The sequence below is a fragment of the Pituophis catenifer genome, unplaced genomic scaffold (genome assembly GCF_029215685.1).
Source record: "Pituophis catenifer annectens isolate HBS135680 unplaced genomic scaffold, rPitCat1.0.hap2 SCAF_8, whole genome shotgun sequence".
NCBI lineage: Eukaryota > Metazoa > Chordata > Lepidosauria > Squamata > Colubridae > Pituophis > Pituophis catenifer.
This window is the reverse complement of record NW_027256888.1, coordinates 5,053,493-5,075,205: the sequence shown is the minus strand read 5'-3', so window position 1 is coordinate 5,075,205 and position 21,713 is coordinate 5,053,493. Positions and strand designations below refer to the sequence as shown.

At 43.4% G+C, this 21,713-nt stretch overlaps 1 protein-coding gene across 2 annotated transcripts in view; it reads left to right on the top strand.

The window, feature by feature from the left end:
• TBC1D1 (TBC1 domain family member 1) overlaps positions 1 to 21,713 on the top strand; it is a 96,743-nt gene that overhangs the window by 35,324 nt on the left and 39,706 nt on the right. For both annotated transcript variants that reach the window (XM_070948482.1, XM_070948481.1), the window contains exons 3-9: positions 5,846 to 6,352; positions 14,108 to 14,197; positions 17,325 to 17,429; positions 18,354 to 18,486; positions 18,962 to 19,053; positions 19,972 to 20,082; positions 21,009 to 21,137. In XM_070948482.1, coding sequence (XP_070804583.1) covers positions 5,846 to 6,352; positions 14,108 to 14,197; positions 17,325 to 17,429; positions 18,354 to 18,486; positions 18,962 to 19,053; positions 19,972 to 20,082; positions 21,009 to 21,137 — 1,167 coding nt within the window. The remainder of the gene's footprint in view (positions 1 to 5,845; positions 6,353 to 14,107; positions 14,198 to 17,324; positions 17,430 to 18,353; positions 18,487 to 18,961; positions 19,054 to 19,971; positions 20,083 to 21,008; positions 21,138 to 21,713) is intronic.

Below are 21,713 nucleotides of genomic sequence, written 5' to 3'. Positions count from 1 at the left end.
AAAGCTTCGGTTGTACAGTTTCCAACAGATTGACTTTTTAAAATAACTTCTGATGGATGTTCCTGGGCAGCGGTCAAGGAAGAAGGTTGCAAGAGAAAAGCAAATTTAATTGCTCAGATCTTTCAGCCTGCCTGGTCAAGGAACAGGGTCACCTGAGCCTTTTTTTTTTTTTGTATTGGAAGGCTTTGTCTTGTTGCTGTACAATTGTCTTTAGTTGCGGTGTTTAGCCGGTTCTAATCAGTCGGCACGCCGACTGAATGATGTAGCCGCCTAATATCTCTTCCATGAAGGGATCTCTCAGTGCTTGGGACTAGAACTTCTCAACAGCTTCTCAGATCCTATCTTTTAATTAATTGTGGGTCTAGAAGTGTCGGTGCTTTGAACTGGCGTTGAATTGGTAAGGCATATACTTTCGCCGGCTTTCCTGGTTTATAGAAACCAAATGGGAGCCTTGGGAGAACAGGGATGTCAAACTCAAGGCCTGGATCCGGCCTGTGGGATGGTTAGATCCGGCCTGCGGGGCCACCCTGGAAATAGTGAAGGACCGGCCCGCAGTGCCTCTGCCAGCGAAAATGGGCTCCCGAGCGCCGTTTCCAGCTGCGACGGCCTCCTGCAACCCTCTACCCGTTTCCCCTGGCAGGCTGCTCGGGCCGCCACAGGTGCCCCCGACATGAGTGACATCAAGCTGGCCACAAACCCTGGCCCCCTAAGGTCAAAACCCTGATGCGGCCCTCAATGAAATCGAGTTTGACACTTCTGACTTACAAGCAGGGGATGAGATTCACATAATTTAGAATAGAATAGAATTCTTTATTGGCCAAGTGTGATTGGACACACAAGGAATTTGTCTTTGGTGCATACGCTCTCGGTGTACATAAAAAGAAAAGATACATTCGTCAAGAATCATAAGGTACAACACTTAATGATAGTCATAGGGTACAAATAAGCAATCAGGAAACAATATCAATATAAATCGTAAGGATACCAGCAACAAAGTTACAGTCATATGGACATAAGTGGAAGGAGATGGATGATGGGAACGATGAGAAGATTAACAGTAGTGCAGACTTAGTGAATAGTTTGACAGCGTTGAGGGAATTATTTGTTTAGCAGAGCGATGGCGTTCAGGAATAAAACTGTCCTTGTGTCTAGTTGTTCTGGTGTGCAGTGCTCTATAGCGTCGTTTTGAGAGTAGGAGTTGAAAGAGTTTATGTCCAGGATGCGAGGGGTCTGTAAATATTTTCCCAGCCCTCTTTTTGACTCGTGCAATATACAGGTCCTCAGTGGAAGGCAGGTTGGTAGCCATTGTTTCTTCTGCAGTTCTAATTATCCTCTGAAGTCTGTGTCTGTCTTGTTGGGTTGCAGAGCCAAACCAGACAGTTATAGAGGTGCAGATAACAGACTGCATTTACCTATCAGTTCGCCCAGCACCGGCTTCCACGCATGTGCACGGCTTGAAAATGTGGTTCAATAGGACAGCATAGTGCTTGGGCGGGTTGAGTGGGCGGGGTGAGTGGGCGGGACCCAACCGCAGGTCGCTACTACCGCTTCTCCCGAACCGGCTGAATACCATCTCTGCCTAAAATGCTGCAAAGTTGCAGTTTTTTTCCCTCAAAGTTCACATCAAATTATTTATGGAGGTCCCAGTCAATTTACGTCACTTTCAGAGTAAGGACCACATAAATAATTCTTCACTGGTCTGATCGTTTTGATAGGAACGGGTCAGGGAAAGGAATTAACAAATTTGAATAAGGGGAATGTGAAAAAGTTATCTTAGAGTGATGTGGGAACACACGTCATGTGGATCATAAAATAAGATGAAAATGGTTTCCTCGCCCATCCAAAGGTTTACAAAATTTTGCAAACCATAGACATGACAGAAGAAGTTAATATATTTGCTTCGTCACCCGTATAAAATCCCTCTGTGCTATTGTGCATCTCTCGGTAAAACAAAGCTCTGTGTATTTTGGAGGTTAATTTGCAATATTATCTCCAATGTATTTCTAGAAAGAATAATATTCCCTGTCTTCTTCCTTCCTATTTTAAAATAATCCATCAGATTTGATTATGGAAGAATTAACTGGTGATAGTATAAATTCTGCTCTGTATGTACTGTATTTGGTGGACTGAGGACTGAGACGTGAGAGATTAATTGAAGACTGTAGGAGAAATAATTAGGAGTTGGATGTCAAAGGGTTATAAAGAAAGGTAGTTGAGAGAGAGAGAGAGAGATGACAGGTGATACATAATGATAGAGAAATAAATGATAGATGATAGATAGCTAGATGGACGGACAGACAGACAGATAGATAGATAGATATGAGAGAGAGAGAGAGAAAGAGAGAGAGAGAGAGAGAGAGAGAGAGAGAGAGAGAGAGAGAGAGAGAGAGAGAGAGAGAGAGAGAGATGATACATAAGGTAAAGGTTCCCCTCGCACATATGTGCTAGTCATTCCCGGCTCTAGGGGGCGGTGCTCATCTCCATTTCAAAGCCGAAGAGCCAGCGCTGTCCGAAGACGTCTCTGTGGTCATGTGGCCGGCATGACTCAATATCAAAGATGCATGGAACGCTGTTACCTTCCCACCAAAGGTGGTCCTTATTTTTCTACTTGCATTTTTTACGTGCTTTCGAACTGCTAGGTTGGCAGAAGCTGGGACAAGTAACAGGAGCTCATCCTGTTACGCGGCACTAGGGATTCGAACCCTGAGATGATACATAATGATAGAGAAATAGATGACAGACAGACAGACAGACAGACAGATATATAGATAGATGATACATAATGATAAAGATGATAGATAGATAGATAGATAGATAGATAGATAGATAGATAGATAGATAGATAGATTACTCATAGATGATACATAATGATAGAGAAATAGATGATAGATAGATAGATAGATAGATAGATAGATAGATAGATTGATAGATTGATAGATAGGTGATAGATAGATGGTACATAATGATAGAGAAAGATGAGATAGATAGGTAGGTAGATGACTCATAGATGATACATAGATAGATAGATAGATGATAGATAGATAGATGATACATAATGATAGAGAAAGATGAGATAAATAGGTAGGTAGGTAGGTAGGTAGATGACTCATAGATGATACATAATGATAGATAGATAGATAGATAGATAGATAGATAGATAGATAGATAGATAGATAGATAGATAGATAGATAGATACGGTAGGTAGGTAGGTAGGTAGGTAGGTAGGTAGGTAGGTAGGTAGGTAGGTAGATAGATAGATAGATAGATAGATAGATGATAGATAGATAGATAGATAGATAGATAGATAGATAGATAGATGATACATAATTATACATAATGATAAATAGATGACAGATAGGCAGGCAGACAGATAAAATAGACCATAGATGATGATAGATAGATGATAGATTGACAGACAAATGATACATAATGATAGACAGATAGATGATGATGATAGATGATATACAGATACAGATACAGATACAGATACAGATACAGATATACCCAGTGGTGGGATTCAAATAATTTAACAACCGGTTCTCTGCCCTAATGATTTCTTCCAAGAATCAGTTCACCAAACTGCTCAGAAAGTTAACAATCGGTTCTCTAATGGTGCGAACCGGCTGAATCCCACCACTGGATATACCATTACTAAATACTGGTCAAACAAGCAAGTGAAGACAATCACATTTTTGGTAACCCCTATAGAGGCCCGTCACAGGAGAGCCTTTCCAGAGAACCCCTTACAAGTTCTCTTCTACTTTTGCAAAAGTACTTTTTTTTAAAAAAAAATGAGCCGTGGTTAAAGTTCAACTCCACGTCGGCTACTTGAGCCACAGATTATATTCTGAGGATGAGGTCATTCTTCCTGTTTCATTCTTAGGTCATTGTTCTTTCCCTTATGGTGATCCTCTGACTAATTCTCCTGAAATATGTCTGTGATCCATAAAATGACCTTATTAGGTTTCTTTCTCAAATATTATTATTTGCGTCTCCTTCCACCCCCCACCCAATGTGGATAAAGAGACATGCAAAATTCAGATTTTTTTTGTTCCCTCCAGAAGGACTTATTTTGAGGCCTTCTTCTCTTTTGATTCCTTCAGGCCTTGTGTTTCCATCCAGCCTGCCCTATGAATAGGGAGTCCTCGCCTTACAACCATGATTGAGCGCAAAATCGCCATTGCTAAGCAAGACAGCTGTGAAGTGAAGTTTGCCTGTTTTACAACCTCTCGTACCGCAGTTGCTAAATGAATCAAGGCAATTGTTCCATTAGGTTGTTCAGCGAATCAGGCTTCCCTACTGACTTTGCTTGTCACATGACCCCGGGACACTGCAACCAGTGGTGGGATTCAGCCGGTTCGTTGTGGTTTCGGCAAACTGGTAGTGGTGACTGCGGTAGGCCCCGCCTACCAGAGATGGGTTGCAAATGCCGTTGCTACCGGTTCGCTCTTGGGCATGCTTGTGCATGCGCATGATGCTTCTGTGCATACGCAGAACAGTCTGCGCAGAAGAGCCTCCCGCCGCTGCTGCTACCAGTTCGCCCGATCCGGGATGACCCAGTAGCAACCCACCACTGCCGTCCACCCTCCCGGACATAATGATGTCCTATTTTGCCACATTTTGGAGGCTCTGCACATGCGCGGAAGGCGCGGGTGTGAGCAAAGAGCATGCGCGAAAGGCCGAGCATGCATGGAAGCTGGGTGCACGCATTCACATTTGCGAACCAGTACGGAAGGTAAGTGAATCCCACCTCTGACTGCAACTGTCATAAATAGGAACCCGTGGTCAAGCGTCCAGATTTTGATCCTCTGATTATGGGGGATGCTGCAACAGTCATAAGTGTGAAAAATGGTCATGATGATCTTTTCAGTGGCATTGTAACTATAAACTAATTTTCACTAAACAAACCATTGTTAAGTCGAGAACTACTTGTAGACAGGAAACAAATGGCACACACACTGCCATTTTCCCTTCCTCGAATGCTTTAACTTGGCATGAAAAGTACAGCTAGTGCTTGACTTAACAACATTTCATTTAACAACCGTTCGAAGTTACAAAAAGTGACTCGTTTTTCACACTTACGACTGTTGCAACATTCACATTGGTCGTGTGATTAAAATTCACACGCTTGGCAAGTGACTCATATTTATGACGGTTGCAGTGTCACGGGATCACCTGATCCACTTTTGCGACCTTCTGACAAACCAAGTCAATGGGGGAAGCCAGATTCATTAACAACCGTGTTGCTTACTTAAGTGTCAACTTAAGGCAAGGGGGATGGGAAAATAGCAAAGCAGCACGGCAGCCAAAACCAAAAGCACATTCCAGACATATCTCTCTCAAGGCTGTCTCCCAGAGTTATCCACAGTGGCTGGAGGGGAGTGATCTCTACAACCCGTAAAATTGCTCCGTTGGCGAATGTGACTGATGACACACCTTGGGAGGGAGGGGGGAAACAGGGTCAAGTTTGGGTTGTAAATTACGTGGGGTCAGAGTTGGCTTCACTTAACTGGATTTCTTTTGAAGCTTGGCTTGAGACTTATGATTTAATTAGGGCATCCTGATTAAGAACTGCAGGGATTTGCTGATCAACTGTGGCAAGAAAGATCGTAAAATGGGGGGGGGAAATTCACTGAACAACTGTCCTTCTTAGCAGCAGAAGCTTTGGCCTCGACTGTGGTCATAAGTCAAGGATCTGTCTGCAAACGAAAGTCAAGAATTGCAATTCTGACACCCTTCTCTCTCGCTTTCTGCTGTGTTTTTTGTTCCTGGTTTCCTCCTCTTTGAACACAAATATATATTTTATCGATGTTTATATTATGTATCTGCATATATATTTTGCAGGTGCCTGAGATCATCAGTACCATCAGACAAGCAGGGAAGATCTCCCGTCAGGACGATTTTCAGAGCCCATCTGAAGATCCCTTTAGCAAGAAGTTTGAGGTGCTGTTTTGCGGCCGGGTGACGGTCGCACACAAAAATGCCCCTCCGGCCCTCATCGATGAATGCATCGAGAAATTCAACGATGTGAGTTATACCAAAAATCTGGACGGGTCCCGTCAAAATGACAGCGCCAGTGGATTTTCCATCAGTGACAAATTCCGCTCGGTCTTCCAACCTTCGGCGAGCGAAGAAGATTCCGATAAACCCTTGAGGAAATCTCACTCTCAGCCTGGACTCCCTTCTTTGGCGTTGAAAAAGGATTTGCATACCTGGAGCCGGAAGAGCAACAGCCTGGCCAGATCCTTGGATGAAGATGACGCCGTTTCTCTCAACTTAAAAAGTCAATTTATCCAGGGGCAAAACATACAGCCGACAGATATTGCTGGGAACCGGATTATGTTGTTCACGGTAAAAGCCTGATTTTGCTTGCTTAGCGTTACTGATCGTTGCTGTATTGCTAATCGTTGAAATGCCGCAGATCGTTGAGAAGGGAGTAATTTTGGATGGGGTTTAGAATCAAATAGGATAGGCCAAGGGTCAGCAACCTGCGGCTCTGGAGCCGCATGTGGCTCTTTCACCCCTCTGCTGCGGCTCCCTGTCGCTCAAAATATGTGTCACAACCGCCAATGTGCGACTCCCGCCAGCACATGATTTATTGAGCTTTTCAACCCCCAGTAGGCCAACCATGGATAAATCCAAGAGAAGAAAAAAGTTTCAGAAGAAAACAGAACGTTTAATTGAACTAAGGGTTTTGTGGCTCCCGGTGTTTTCTTTTCTGTGGGAATTGGGTCCAAATGGCTCTTTGAGTGTTTAAGGTTGCAGACCCCTGAGATAGATCCAGGGGTAGTATTCACTTACCTTTGCTACTGGTTCGCAAATGGGAGTGCGCACGCGTGCGCACTGACTTAGCTCGCACACGCCACCTCCGTGCATGCACAGGGCTTTCCACGCACGCACAGAGCATCAAAACATGGATAAGTGGGACGTGATTATGTATCCCCATACATAACAGCCACCCGCAGCTGCCGCTACCAGTTTGTGCGAACCAGATAAACCGGCTGAATACCGTCACTGGCATAGGCCCACATCTTGTGATCCTTGGAGTCAAATTCAGCCCATCATCCGTTGGGATGGTGGCCTTTAACTTTTAAGCTTGGCCAGCTGCCTATTTTTGGAGATTTTAGGAGGAGTTTTCCAGTCTCACTTATAGTGATTTAGTGAAGGCAGAGTCCATTTGGGTCATTTCAAATAATTTCTCGGGATGTTTTTTTTTCCCAGGCTAAGCTGAGCAGCTGTTTCCGAGATAAATTAACAGCTCATTCGCCTGCTCCCCTCTGTGCCACTCGTTTCCCGGATTCTCACAATCTTTCTGCATTTTTCATACCAGCAAATAAACCCAGATAGTCTTCCGTTATCTGGTTTCCTTTCCATTTTTGTCTGCACTGACAATTTTATTGGGGTTTTTTTTTTGCAAATTTTAGGTCAGTTTGGATGAAATCATGAAAGAGAAGGAAAGGAAAGGAGGGGAAAGGAAAGGAAAAGAAAGGAAAGGAAAGGAAAGGAAAGGAAAGGAAAGGAAAGGAAAGGAAAGGAGGGGAAAGGAAAGGAGGGGAAAGGAAAGGAGGGGAAAGGAAAGGAAAGGAAAGGAAAGGAAAGGAAAGGAAAGGAAAGGAAAGGAAAGGAGGGGAAAGGAAAGGAGGGGAAAGGAAAGAAAAGGAGGGGAAAGGAAAGGAGGGGTAAGGAAAGGAAAGGAAAGGAAAGGAAAGGAAAGGAAAGGAAAGGAAAGAAGGAAATAACCAACTAGGTAATATAATCAGTGCTATTCCTGACTAGCTGGGGTAATGAAATGTCTGCAAGAAAAGAAGGAATCACAGAGAGCACCAGGGACCCCTCAATAAAAACAAAGCAACGAAAAGAGCGTGAACAAAAGTAAAATAATAAAATCAACAATGAAAAGGAACATAACAAGAATATATCAGTATGATTACCAAGAAAGAAAGGTCGATGGGTAAGAGAGCAGAGGACAAGGAGCAGGAGGTGTATATACCATCTATGTAGATAGTGTAGATGAAAGGGAGAAGGGCGGTATACAAATTAAATTAATAATAAATTAATAATAATAAATATACAGTATATAGATGGGATTAGTTGCTGTATGTTTAGCCCAAGAAGGAGAAGGCTTAGTATGGTAGCATCTTCCAATCCTTGAAGGGCAGGGAAGAGGGCATCAGTTTACTCTCCATAGCAGCCTAGGACAGGACGAGAAACAATGGGTAGAAGCTCCTCCAAAGGAGATCCTATCTGGAACGAAGGAGGAATTTCCTGGCAGTGAGAACAATTAATCAATGGAGCAGCTTAGCTTGCCTTCCCAGAGTTATGGGTGCTCCATCACTGGAGGTCTTCAAGGAAAGATTAAAAACCATTTGTCCTAATGGCATAAAGACTCTTGCCTTGGGCACGAGGTTGGACTAGAAGACCTCCAAGGTTCCTTCCAGCCCTAGGATCAGGGGTGGGATTCAGCCAGTTTGGGCAAACCGGATGTTCATTTTAATCTGGTTCGCCGAACCGGTTGTTCCAAGGACTGGTTCACACACACACACACACACACACACACCATCTCGCCCCACCCCTCCCAGGAGTCTCCACGCAACCCATTTTGGATGCCAGGTAAATGCAGGGCCCACGCGGAGGCTCTGGGAGGGCGAAAAACGGGCCTACTAGAAGTCCGGAAACAGGCCTATTTCCAACCTCCAGAGGGCCTCCGGTGCCTGGGGGGAGGCCATTTTCGCCCTCCCGGAGGCTCAAAAAAAAAAGCCTCTGGAGCCTGGGAGGGTGAAAAACGGGCCTACCGGAAGTACTGGAAGTCCGGAAAGGGGCCCATTTCTGGCCTCCAGAGGGCCTCCGGTTCCCCAGGGGAGGCCATTTTTACCCTCCTGGAGGTTCCAGAAAAGCCTCCGGAGCCTGGGGAGAGCAAAAACACCTCCCCACACACACTATGGTGCAGGAGGGTGAAATTTTTCAATCCCACCCCTGCCTAGGATTCTATCGTTTTGTGATTCCTCCTGGGGGAGGATTCACCTTGGACTGACTTAGCAACGTTTTCTCCTTTTTTTCACTGCACGAAGCTTCCTTGTCTTCTGTGGGGAAAAGAAAGAGATTCAGTGCATGCTTACTGGGGAATCGATTCTGGTAGATTCCACTGAAATTGATTTCCTAGGAGGAGGGTCTTTTAAGGACGAGGGTCTTCTCTAGCAGGATTAAACGTAGGTAATACTGACCTTGAGGATGACGCTTCTTTCAAGGATCCTGTGTAACCACCATGGCTTCCTGGAATGGATGTAGCCTTTCTTTCCGTTTAAGGAAATGGGTTATGGTGTAACAAAGAGGAAACACTTCTGACCTTACACTTCCTTCTTTATTGGGCAACTGGCAACTGTCCCTACTTAGGAGGAATGAAGGTTGGGTCAAATAAGGAGGCCTTGGTTTTAGAAGAATAGAATAGAATAACAGAGTTGGAAGGGACCTTGGAGGTCTTCTAGTCCAACCCCCTGCTCTGGCACTAAACCACTTCAGACAAATGGTTATCCAATCTCTTCTTAACAATTTCCAAGGTTGGAGCATTCACAACTTCCGGAAGCAAGTTGTTCTACTGATTAATTGTTCTCACTGTCAGGAAATTTCTCCTTAGTTCTAGGTTGCTTCTCTCCTTGATGAGTTTCCATCCGTTGCTTCTTGTCCTGCCTTCAGGTGCTTTGGAGAATAGCTTGACTCCCTCTTCTTTGTGGCAGCCCCTGAGATATTGGAAGACTGCCATCATGTCTCCCCTAGTCCTTCTTTTCATTAAACTAGACATATCCAATTCCAGGAATTTGTTACGAAAAGGTCATAGTTTATGATTACTACTCCTACACAAACGCCTAAATTATTTCCTGTTGCTTTGTACCAATGTGATCACCTCTTCTAAGAGTCCATGATGAAATATGTCAGATAACTAGGATGAGATAGGATCCCATCAAAATAAGGCATCCATCTCCAAAAGGTCCCTGTAATCTTTGCAATTCACCCAGATCTTTTCATTCCATTATACCATCTCGGCTGCCAAAGCTGTTTTTTTGTTTTTGTTTTTTTAATTTGGGAACTTTATTGATGTTGGTGCTTTTGAGGTTACAGTTTTACGCTGTGTGCTGTGCTTCAGCTGTTCTGATTTGTGATGGGACCCATTCGGGAAATATTATCTCTGGTGGGTAGGTAGGAGGATGGATGGATGGATGGATGGATGGATGGATGGATGGATGGATGGATGGATGGATGGATGGATGGATAGATGAATGATAGAGATAGATGATAGATAGATAGATAGATAGATAGATAGATAGATAGATAGATAGATAGATAGACAGATAGACAGATAGATATAGAGAGCTTAGCAGAGATAGATATATAGATGATAGATGATAGATAGATAGATAGATAGATAGATAGATAGATAGATAGATAGATAGATGATAGATGATAAAGAGATAGAGAGATAGATAGATAGTAGATAGATGATAGACAGATGAGAGATAGAGTAGATAGATAGATAGATAGATAGATAGATAGATAGATAGATAGATAGATAGAGATAGTTTAGCAGAGATAGCTAGATAGATGATAGATAGATGATAGATGATAGATGATAAATGATAGAGAGAGAGAGATGATAGATAGATTGATAGATAGATGATAGACAGATGATAGATAGAGTAGATAGATATAGAGATAGATAAATAGATAGATAGATAGATAGATAGATAGATAGATAGATAGATAGATAGATAGAGCTTAGCAGAGATAGATAGATGATATGGATAGATAGAATGATAGATATAGAGAGCTTAGCAGAGATAGATAGAGAGATGATAGATAGAGAGATGATAGATAGAGAGATGATAGATAGATAGAGATAGATAGATTGATAGATAGATGATAGACAGATGATAGATGGAGTAGATAGATAGATAGATAGATAGATAGATAGATAGATAGATAGATAGATAGATAGATGATAGACATGATAGAGTAGATAGATATAGAGATAGATAGATAGATAGATAGATAGATAGATAGATAGATAGATAGATAGATAGATAGATAGATAGATGTAGCTTAGCAGAGATAGATAGATAGATAGATAGATAGATAGATAGATAGATAGATAGACAGATAGATGATATAGATAGATAGAATGATAGATATAGAGACCTTAGCAGAGATAGATATATAGATGATAGATAAATGATAGATGATAGAGAGATAGAGATAGAGAGATAGATGATAAATGATAGATTGATAGATAGATGATAGATAGATAGATAAGAGAGAGGAGAGGAGATGGATGGATGGATGGATGGATGAAGGGATGCATGGATAGATGGATGGACAGACGGACAGACAGACAGATGATTGGATGGAGAGAGAGGGAGGGATTGATTTAGAGGAGGAGAATATTTCTAGCTCAGGGCTGAACTGAGGTATCCTTGGTGCTCTCTGAGCTTGGTGGTTTTCTTGGTAGCACTGATGATGTTACCTAGCTTGGTAATGAAAGAGAAGACAAGCAAGCTCAGAGCACACCCAGACTCTACAATTTAAAAAAAAAAAATTATTTAGCCATTCCATCACGTACAAACTGTTCGCTCTGGAGAGCAGTTCCCACGTAACGGGCCCTTCAGAGGTTTGTCACAGCTCAGCGCAGTGTCCAACTGCCTGCAGGCTTTGACACACGCACCATCGGTGAAGAGTTTCCAAATAAAAAATGAAGCCGCAGAGAGTAAAAACTGGCCCATTAAGAATGCTTCGCAGATTATGAGGTAATGTCTCATGCTCTGCTGGCTTGAGACTGCTGACATCTCACAGTTGCCTGGCAACATGAGGCTCAAAGAGTTGCGGTCCGAAATTGCAGCCTGGAATAATGCATACCTGTAAGATCATGCATTTCCGACAGGTGTCTGTTTATCCCATTCGCTTTATCTATTTATTTTTTTTTAATTTGATTTATATGCCGCCCTTCTCCGGAGACTCAGGGCGGCTTACAATGCGTTAAGCAATAGCCTTCATCCTTTTGTATATTTATACAAAGTCAGCTTATTGCCCCCACAAACTGGGTCCTCAATTTACCTACCTTAGAAAGGATGGAAGGCTGAGTCAACCTTGAGCCTGGTAAGATTCGAACCTGCAGAAATTGCAGGCAGCTGTGTTAATAACAGGGTGCATTAAACCACTGTACTACCAAGGCTCCTATCTATGCCCTTAAAGCAGTTTTGTACAACAGCTAAAAGCTCCCACGTTGAGGTTCTTCTTCTTGGCACCAAAACAAGATTTATATTTAATCGGACATCTAGTCTGGGCATCCTTCGAACTCTTTAAAATTAAGTTTGCTTCTGGAAACCATGTAAAAAGGGATGGGGGCCTTGTAATTTCATTTTACACCTCATCTGATAGACATCAGTGTGGGTGAATGCTCCCACTTACTTCAGAGTAGGTGCAACCAAATGCAGAGAGATGCTCAGTGCTCCCTCCTTCTTTGAACTCGATGATGGATAATTGTCTACGAATGTATGTATTTGTTTATTTGCATCCCATCTTTGTTGTTAATGTTACAAATAACTGGAGGCAGCAAACATGTCCAAGACACCTTCCCTCCTCCCCCCCATTGGACCCACAACTGTGTGATAAGTTGGGCTGAAAGAGAATGACTGGTCCAAAATCACCCAGCCAGCTTTCATGCCTAAGGCGGGACTAGAACTCATCATCTCCTGGTGATTGGCCCAAAGTCTCCCAGCTGGTTTTCATGCCTAAATTGGGACTAGAACTCACCGTCTCCTGGTGATTGGCCCAAAGTCTCCCAGATGGTTTTCATGCCTAAGGTAGGACTAGAACTCACCGTCTCCTGGTGATTGGCCCAAAGTCTCCCAGCCGGCTTTCATGACTAATGTGGGACTAGAACTCACCATCTCCTGGTGATTGGCTCAAAGTCTCCCAGCTGGTTTTCATGACTAAGGCGGGACTAGAACTCACTGTCTCCTGATGATTGGATGTGAGGTAAGTGCAAGGCATGTGCGGAGACTCTGGGAGGGCGAAAAACGGGTCTCCCGGACATTCGGAAACGGGCCCGTTTCTGGCTTCCGGAGCCCAGAGGAGGTCGTTTTCGCCCTCCTGGAGGCTCCAGGAAAGCCTCTGGAGCCTGGGGAGGGTGAAAAATGGGCCTACCGGAAGTACCGGAAGTCTGAAAATGGGCCCATTTCTGGCCTCCGGAGGGCCTCCAGAGCCCAGGGAGCCCTTTTTGCCCTTCCGGAGGCTCGGGGAAAGCCTCTGGAGCCTGGGGAGGGCGAAAACACTCCCCCACCGTGATGCAGGAGGCCGAGTAGGCCACACCCCCATGGCCATGCCCACTCAGCAACTGGGCAGAGAACCGGTTGCTAAAATTTTTCAATTCCACCCCTAAGGAACATGTAATCTATTGGCTGTTGTCAGACTCCCATGGGGCAATGTACAAATCCTAGGCGTTTGTCTGAGCTAAGTTTGGTTGAAGTTTGGGTTGATACAATGAAGGGGCTTGTTGGGCAATTCCTATTGTGGCTGAGGGCTAATCCTACCTTTGTTCAGACCTTGCTGCAGGGAATTTCAAAATATCCTGTCTTGAATGGATTTCTGCCTGCAGTATTTTGCCTATGAATAGAGCTACCTAGATCTCAATAAGCTCTTTATCTCTTCAGGGCTGGCATCTGCTGTGGGCCATTAAGAAAGGTGGGGGCTATTAAGAGTGAGTCTGCTTCCTGCCTCTAAAAAAAACCCCCATGTTTCTCCATTTCTCATCCAGGGAAATAAAACATTCTGCCTTTTTAATATTTCCAAAAATATTTCATTCTTCTAGGAAGGGGGTGGGTGCTAACTTTCTACATATCATTCCCAAACATGATCAAAAGTGGCATTTGTTTAATCGGCTTCATCGATGTTTTGACATCGGCAAATTTGTGGGTTGTTTTTTGTTTCCAATACCGCATTAAATAAATCCTCTTTCCTTGCATCCTGTTTATGCAGAATGTTTCGACTCAAAAATGCTGAGCACAATAATGGGAATAATATTGGGGCTGCATTAATGACATTGTTTTTATTTGTTTTCAGATTGGGCAGTCCGAAGTTTACATCATAAGTCCCGAAACCAAAAAAGTAGTTATTGAGAAAAGCTTTAAAGAAATTTCCTTTTGCTCCCAGGTATCCTCTTTTTAATTCCTTTTTTTTTTTCATTCTCTTGTCTCTGATTGATTTCTCTGTCTGTTGGTTTTAATACATTATCATCATCATCATCATCATCATCATCATCATCATCATCATCATCATGATTGGATTAAATGGCCACTTGGTTACAGTCTTATACAGGTAGTCTTCGACTTACGCCCGCAGTTGAGCCCAAAATTTCTGTTAAGGGAGACATTTGTTAAGTGACTATTTTCCCCATTTTACAACATTTCCTTCCCAAGTTGTTAAGTGAATCACTGCAGTTGATCCATTAGTAACCCGGTTGTTAAGTGAATCTGGTTTTCCCATTGACTTTGCTGGTCGCAAAAAGTGGATCACATGACCTTGGGACACGCAGCAACGGTCGTAAGTACGAACCAGTGGGCAAGAATCTGAATTTTGATCACATGATCGTAACATGTTGCAAAGGTCGTAACTGTGAAAAACGGTCATCAGTCACTTTTTTCAGTGCCGTTATAACTTCTAACGGTCACTAAGTCACTAACTGTTGTAAGTCGAGGAGTACCTGTTACAACGGCACTGGAAAAAAGTAATTTATTACCATTTTTCACACATACGACCATTGCGGCATCTCCATTGGCACATGATCAAAATACAGACAATTGGCAACTGACTTATATTTATGTCGCAGTGTCCCGGGGTCACGTGTTCCTCTTTTTGTGACCTTCTGATAAGCAAAATCGATAGGGAAGCCCGATTCAATTAACAACCATGTTTCTGAGGTAACAATTGCAGTGATTCAGGCCGCAAGATTCACCTTACAACTGTCTCGCTTAGCAACACAAATGTTGGGCTCGACTGGGGCTATAATCGGATTGTAATTTGGTTTGTAATTTGTTTAAACCATTAACAAGTGAAGTCCAATTTTATGAAGCGGGTTTTTTTCCCAGATTGTCCAAAGAATAGAGGCAAATGATGCAATTCCATGGAAATCCCCTAATGCTAAATGGGTTGGCGGCCAATCATGATAAAAGAAACTTTAGCATAAATCCCAGAACGGTTATTTCTAGAGGAAATCTGTCATAAATTAGAAGGAGTTTCTTTGAGATCATTTACTTTGTCAGGGAATATTTCTGAGTCAGCCCTTAGCTACTTGCCCTCAAGGTCAAATTCTGTTTTTTTTTTTTTTTACTAGGCCAGCTGGAAATAAAATCTAATTTTTCCTACTCCCACTTCATTTAATGATTAACTTGTAGCAGACGGTGGAAGAAAATATTACACCGTGCATCTCTGTTGACAAAGCAAGGCAGATGCTACAATTGGCCTCTTCCTTCGGAGGCTTAGCCACAAGATTTGTGGACAATGTTCTCTTAAGGTAGTGCAGTGAAAAATTATCTGTGTTACTTCCTTTTTTTCCAGTCAGGAGAGTCATTCGTCTTAAAACCAGATTTATCCTGGAACTGCTGTTCAAGAAAAAACATAAAACATAACAAAAATTGGGAGCGCTGATTAAAAATCTTTCTACAGAAATGCCACTCTGCTGTTTCTCAACCTTGCCAACTGGAAGATGGGTGTTATTGAACTCTGGGCCCTATCTAACAAAATGAAATTCAATGTAGAGAAAAGTAAAGTCTGACAGGCAAGAAAAAAAAATGCACATATAGATTAGGTGAAAACAGGCTTAATAGCAGGAACGGTGAGTGGGATCTTGGAGTCTTAATGTTCTGCCCCAGCTACGGACCCCAAAGAACGCAGGATACACAAAGTCTGTACAAACCTTAGTTTACTAAATTAAATCAGTCTTTTTCAAACAAAGGCTGTTAATTAACTTTCTTAATAGCCTACAAGAATCCAAAGAATAAATAATCGTAATCTTACTATGGTGGGCAGAAAGCTCAGAAGCAATTTGCAGGAAACTGATAAGAGAACTAAGATCCAGACGCAAAGAAGAGTGAACGAAGTTGTTCCCTGCAAATTGCCTCAGTCGTCATCCTTCCTTAAATAGGCTAAGGGAGTGGCCAATTAGCCCCAAGCCTTACTCTCGAGGAGACGTCCTCCTGAGGAGCCACTCCTGCCTTTTGGCAGCTCTGCGTGCCCGTGCATCGAGAAGAGACTCCCCCTCTTCTTCCTCTTCACTTATGGGAGCTTCTGGAGGTTCTGAGGGCCCTGGCTGAATCCCCGCCTCTGGCACCACATCTTCTCCAGCCTCCTCATTGTCTGATTCGAGTGCCAGCTGCACAGGCTACTGGCGCAGCACCACACCAGCCTCCTCACTGTCGGAATCAGCTACTAGCTGTACAGGCCGCTGACGGCCCACAACACTTAGTGGACAACCAGATAAATATGAGCTAGCCGTGTGCAGCAGCAGCCAAAAAAGCCAACACAATCCTAAATTGCGTGAACAGAGGGATACAATCAAGATCAAGGGAGGTACTAATACCACTCTATAAAGCCTTAGTAAAACCACACCTAAAGTTCTGCATCCAGATCTGGTCACCACACTGTAAAAAAGATGTTGAGATTCTAGAAAGAGTGCAGAGAAGATCAACCAAGATGATAGGGGCAGTGGTGAAATCCAAATTTTTTTACTACTGGTTCTGTGGGCATGGTGTGGCTTGGTGGGCATGGCAGGGGAAGGATATTGCAAAATCCCCATTCCCACCCCACTCCAGGGGAAGGATCCTGCAAAATCTCCATTCCCACCCCACTCTGGGGCCAGCCAGAGGTGGTATTTACCAGTTCTCCAAACTACTCAAAATTTCCGCTACCGGTTCTCCAGAACCTGCTGGATTTCACCTCTGATTAGGGGACTGGAGGCTAAAACATATAAAGAATAGTTTCAGGAACTGGGCATGGCTAGTCTAGTGACGAGAAGGACCAGGGAAGACAGGATAGCAATATTTGAGGGGCTTCCACAGAGAGGAGGGGGAGTCAAGCTATTCTCCAAAGCACTTGAAGGTCAGAGAAGGAATAACGGATGGAAACTGATCAAGGAGAGATTCAACCTGGAAATAAGGAGAAATTTGAGTGCGTCGGCATTCAGACATTATAAATGAAGCTCTCCCCTTTTCCTCCACGCAGTCATAAAACGGTTTATACCCATTCCTATATAAACGTTTTGATGCAATGATTTGCCTTTCAGGGAATCCGTCACGTGGATCACTTCGGATTCATCTGCAGAGAACCTTCCAAGAACAGAGGCTTCCATTTTGTGTGTTACGTATTTCAGTGTACAGATGAAGCCCTGGTAAGGACTCGAAAATAGCAATAGCGCTTAGACTTATATGCCGCTTTACAGCCCTCTCTAAGCGGTTTACAGAGTCAGCGTCTTGCCCCCAGCAATTTTGGGTCCTCGTTTTTACTGACCTCGGAAGGATGGAAGTCCGAGTCAACCATTGTGCCGGTCAGGATCAAATTGCTGGCAGTCGGCAGAATTAGCCTGCAATACTGCATTCTAACCACTGAGAAGGAAGGGAGAGAGGGAGGGAGGAAAGAGGAAGGAAGGAAGGAAGGAAGGAAGGAAGGAAGGAAGGAAGGAAGGAAGGAAGGAAGGAAGGAAGGATTAGCAATAGCACTTATATACTGCTTCACAGAGCTTCACAGCCCTCTCTAAGTGGCTTACAGAGTCAGCATATTGCCCCCAATAATTTTGGGTCTTCGTTTTTACTGACCTCGGAAGGATGGAAGTCTGAGTCAACCTTTTTTTTTTTTTTTAAATTTGATTTATATGCCGCCCTTCTCCGGAGACTCAGGGCGGCTTACAATGTGCTAAGCAATAGCCTTCATCTTTTTGTATATTTATACAAAGTCAGCTTATTGCCCCCACAACTGGGTCCTCAATTTACCTACCTTAGAAAGGATGGAAGGCTGAGTCAACCTTGAGCCTGGCGAGATTCGAACCTGCAGTAATTGCAGGCAGCTGGCCTTAATAACAGGGTGCTTTAGACCACTGTACTACCTGACCTTTGAGCCGGTCAGGATCGAACTGCTGGCACTTGGCAGAATTAGCCTGCAATACTGCATTCTAACCACTGCGCCACCGTGGCTCAAAAGCTGGCAAAAGGACTAGCAGAAAAGTCCAGAACTTTGATTTTCTCTCCGTCTCTCTGTCTCTCTCTCCCCCTCCCTCTCTCTCTCCTCCTCCCTTCTTCCCTCCCTCTCTCTCTTTTAGGTGGATGAGATTATGATGACCTTGAAACAGGCATTCAGTGTGGCGGCCATCCAGCAAAATTTCAAATCCCAGCTGCAGTTCTGTGATGGGTGTCCTATGCAAATTCTTCATAAACTCTGTGAAAAAATAGAAGGTAAGGAAAAAAAAAAGGCTGTTTAATTTTTAGGGTGTATATAATTGCATCATTGTATAGATAAGGATGAGTGGTGCGGTGGCCTAAAGGTGGACTCTCGCCTCACAATCAGGAGGCTGTGAGTTCGATCCTAGGTAGAGGCAGATATTTCTCTCTCTGGGCACAATGAGAATATATCTGCCGAACAAAACTCCTCATTGGCGACAGGGAAGGGCATCCGGCCAGTAAACACTCAGCTCCATTCAGTTGCCCAAGACTCCACCCCGCAAGGAATTACAGGGTCTTTAAAATAGGATGATGATTGTACAGATAAGGATGTCTTGCAGCCAAAACAAACGTAAATCTTAATTTGCTGCTATCAGACCAAAGAGCAAATTGTTTCACCCATCCACAACTCCACTTTGTGAATTTCGGGTGACCAAATATTCTCTAAAAGGCATGATGCTGACTTAATGTTGATCTTTTTATTTGTTAGGGACGCATCCTTCTAAAACTAAGTTGGAACTGCAGAAACATTTAACAGCACTGAATAACCAGGAGCAAGCCGAGATCTTTGAGGAAGTTCAGGTAACTGCCGGTATATATTTCTTTTCTGGGGAGGAAAAATAACATTTTCTAAGTTGCGTTGATCATTTGTGCCTCTTAGCAGGAGTTGCGTTAAAATCAATGGAAATTGCTTGCACAGGATTAAACAACATTGGTTGATTATAGAATTCAGCAAGATTATGTCATTTGCTAAGTGTGACTTGTCCATACATTATTTTTTTAAACTTCACAATAGTTTTTGGAAGGGAAAAAAAATTGGCCAAAACATTTTGCTTTATGGTGGGTCGATGCAAATTTTTGCAGCATTGATGGCCCATAGAGGATGTAGGAAAAAAATAAAAAAATAACAGGCATGTGATTACGGTTATACGTTTTTGGAGTCAACCAAATGAACATTGCCTTTAGAAGTAAGGGGGATTTGCTTGGCCATTCACTTCTCCGAATGACAGGATAGAAAGCTAATTGAAATAAATGGTTTCATAATTCCGGCGATATATTGTGAAATTGATATGGCCAAGTCATTTATGGTACAGGTAGTCCTCAACTTACGACCACAATTGAGCCCAAAATTTATGTTGCTAAGTGAGACATTTGTTAAGTGAGTTTTCCCCCCCCATTTTACCAACTTTCTTTCCACGCTTGTGAAGTGAAACATTGCAGTTGGTACATTAATAACCTGGTTGTTAAGTGAATCTGGCTTCCCTGTTGTCAGAAGGTCGCAAAAAGGGATCACGTGACCCCGGGACACTGCGACCATCGTAAAAATGAGTCGTAAGTGTGAAACTTGGCCACAAGCCTCTTTTTCGGTGCTTTTTCAGCGTAACTTTGAGCGGTCCGTAAATGAACCGTCATTAAGTCGAGGACTACCTTTGTTCGCAGCCATTTGGTGATGCGACGAGTTAAAAGAATTAAGCTCTCCTCTTTTTTCCTTGTTTGTAGAAAATAAGGCCAAGGAATGAACAGAAGGAGAATGAACTAATCATCTCTATCCTGAGAAACATGTATGAAGAAAAACAGAAAGACCACATTCACCTCGGGGAAGTTAAACAGGTCTGCAATTTCCTTTTTCCGATATTTGTTTTGAAAGACAGATGGGGAAAATGTTTTCTAACAGCAATCGCGTTAGGAGAGCAGGACTCAGTTTAAAAAAAACGAACAAAAAACAAAATAGAGGCTACAACTTTTGGGGAAATAGTTGCAAATAATTTAACAACCGGTTCTCTGCCCTAATGACTGGCTGGGTGGGTGTGGCTGGGGTGGGTGTGCCCGAGGTGGGCATGGGCAGGGGGCATGACCAATGGTGGGACTTGAATAACTTAACTGGTTCTCTGGCTGGGTAGGCGTGGCTGGTTGGTCATGTGACTGGGTAGGTGACGTCAGTCAACACACCCAGCCCCGCCTCTCGGCCACTTGCCTCAAAGGCAGAGGGAGGATTCAGCCGGTTCGGGCTAATCCCACCACTGGCTGGCCCTGCCCTGTTTTTCGGCCTGTTTTCAGGCTTTTTTTCAGGCTGTTTTTCGGGCCCTTTTTGGTCGTTTTTCAGGCTGTTTTCAGGCTGTTTTTTGGGTCCTTTTTGGCCATTTTTCAGGCCGTTTTCAGGCTGTTTTTCAGGCCAAAAATGGCAATCCCGTTGCAAACCAGTAGTAAAGGTAAGTAGAACCCACCCCTGGTTTGATCTCTGATTGGCTAAGTTTTCTTAAATTGTCTGACAATGACTTCTTTTTTTTTTATTTTTTTGTATGCTGCTGCTGCTGATTGTATAACTGTGCCAAACAGTTGCCAAGAAAATGACCAAATGGGAATGAATTAAACTATCTGGAGTATATTCTGCAGTCTTTTACATTTTTCAGCAGTTTTTCTATTACAAAAATGTCCCCTGGGAGTGAACACTTTTATTATTATTATTTTTTGAAGGGGTTCCTGTTGATTTATCTTTACTTCCTTTTTCAAATGCATTTATTATCTTAATGTCCTAGACCGGGCAGTCCTCTGGAGAAGCCGTGGGAAATGAAATTCCGAACAACACAACTCGGTTCAAGCTTGACATGCTCAAGAGCAAAGCCAAGAGGTCGCTTACAGAATCCTTAGAAAATATTTTATCTCGCGTAAGTCTCTTTCGAATCTCTTGAAATCCGACGTCACTGTGTTGGCCGTTGGCATCCGAGTGATGAAAAATGTATTTTTGCACTAAAATAAGCAACTATATTTAAAACTAAACATGCACGTAGGTATGGGCTTACAACGATGGGAATTGTTATGGTCCTGCGGAGCTGGCCCCAGAGTTGGACAGTGAGGAGGCTGGGGAGGAACATGGGCCAGTCCTGGAGTCTGGGGAAGGCTCAGACGAGGGCTCTGCATCAGAGGCAAAGATGGGGCCTGGGCCATTTAGGAGTGATGTGTGGACTCCAGAGCCTCCAGAGTCAGACATCAGAGAGGCAGAGGAACAGGGGGAGCCTATTCCTAGTGTGTGCATGCGCAGAGTTGCCAGAAGGCAAGAACAGTTAAAACAAAAGGGACGACTCAGGAGTAGGGCTTGGAGATGATTGGCCCCTCCCATAAGACATAAAAGAAGAGCAAAGGCACGTGGACCTTTGCAGGAAGCAACATTGTGGATGGTGTCGGTTTGTACTTTAAAGCTCCGTTTTTGACTCTGTGTTTCCATGTGGCCTGGCCAAGATACT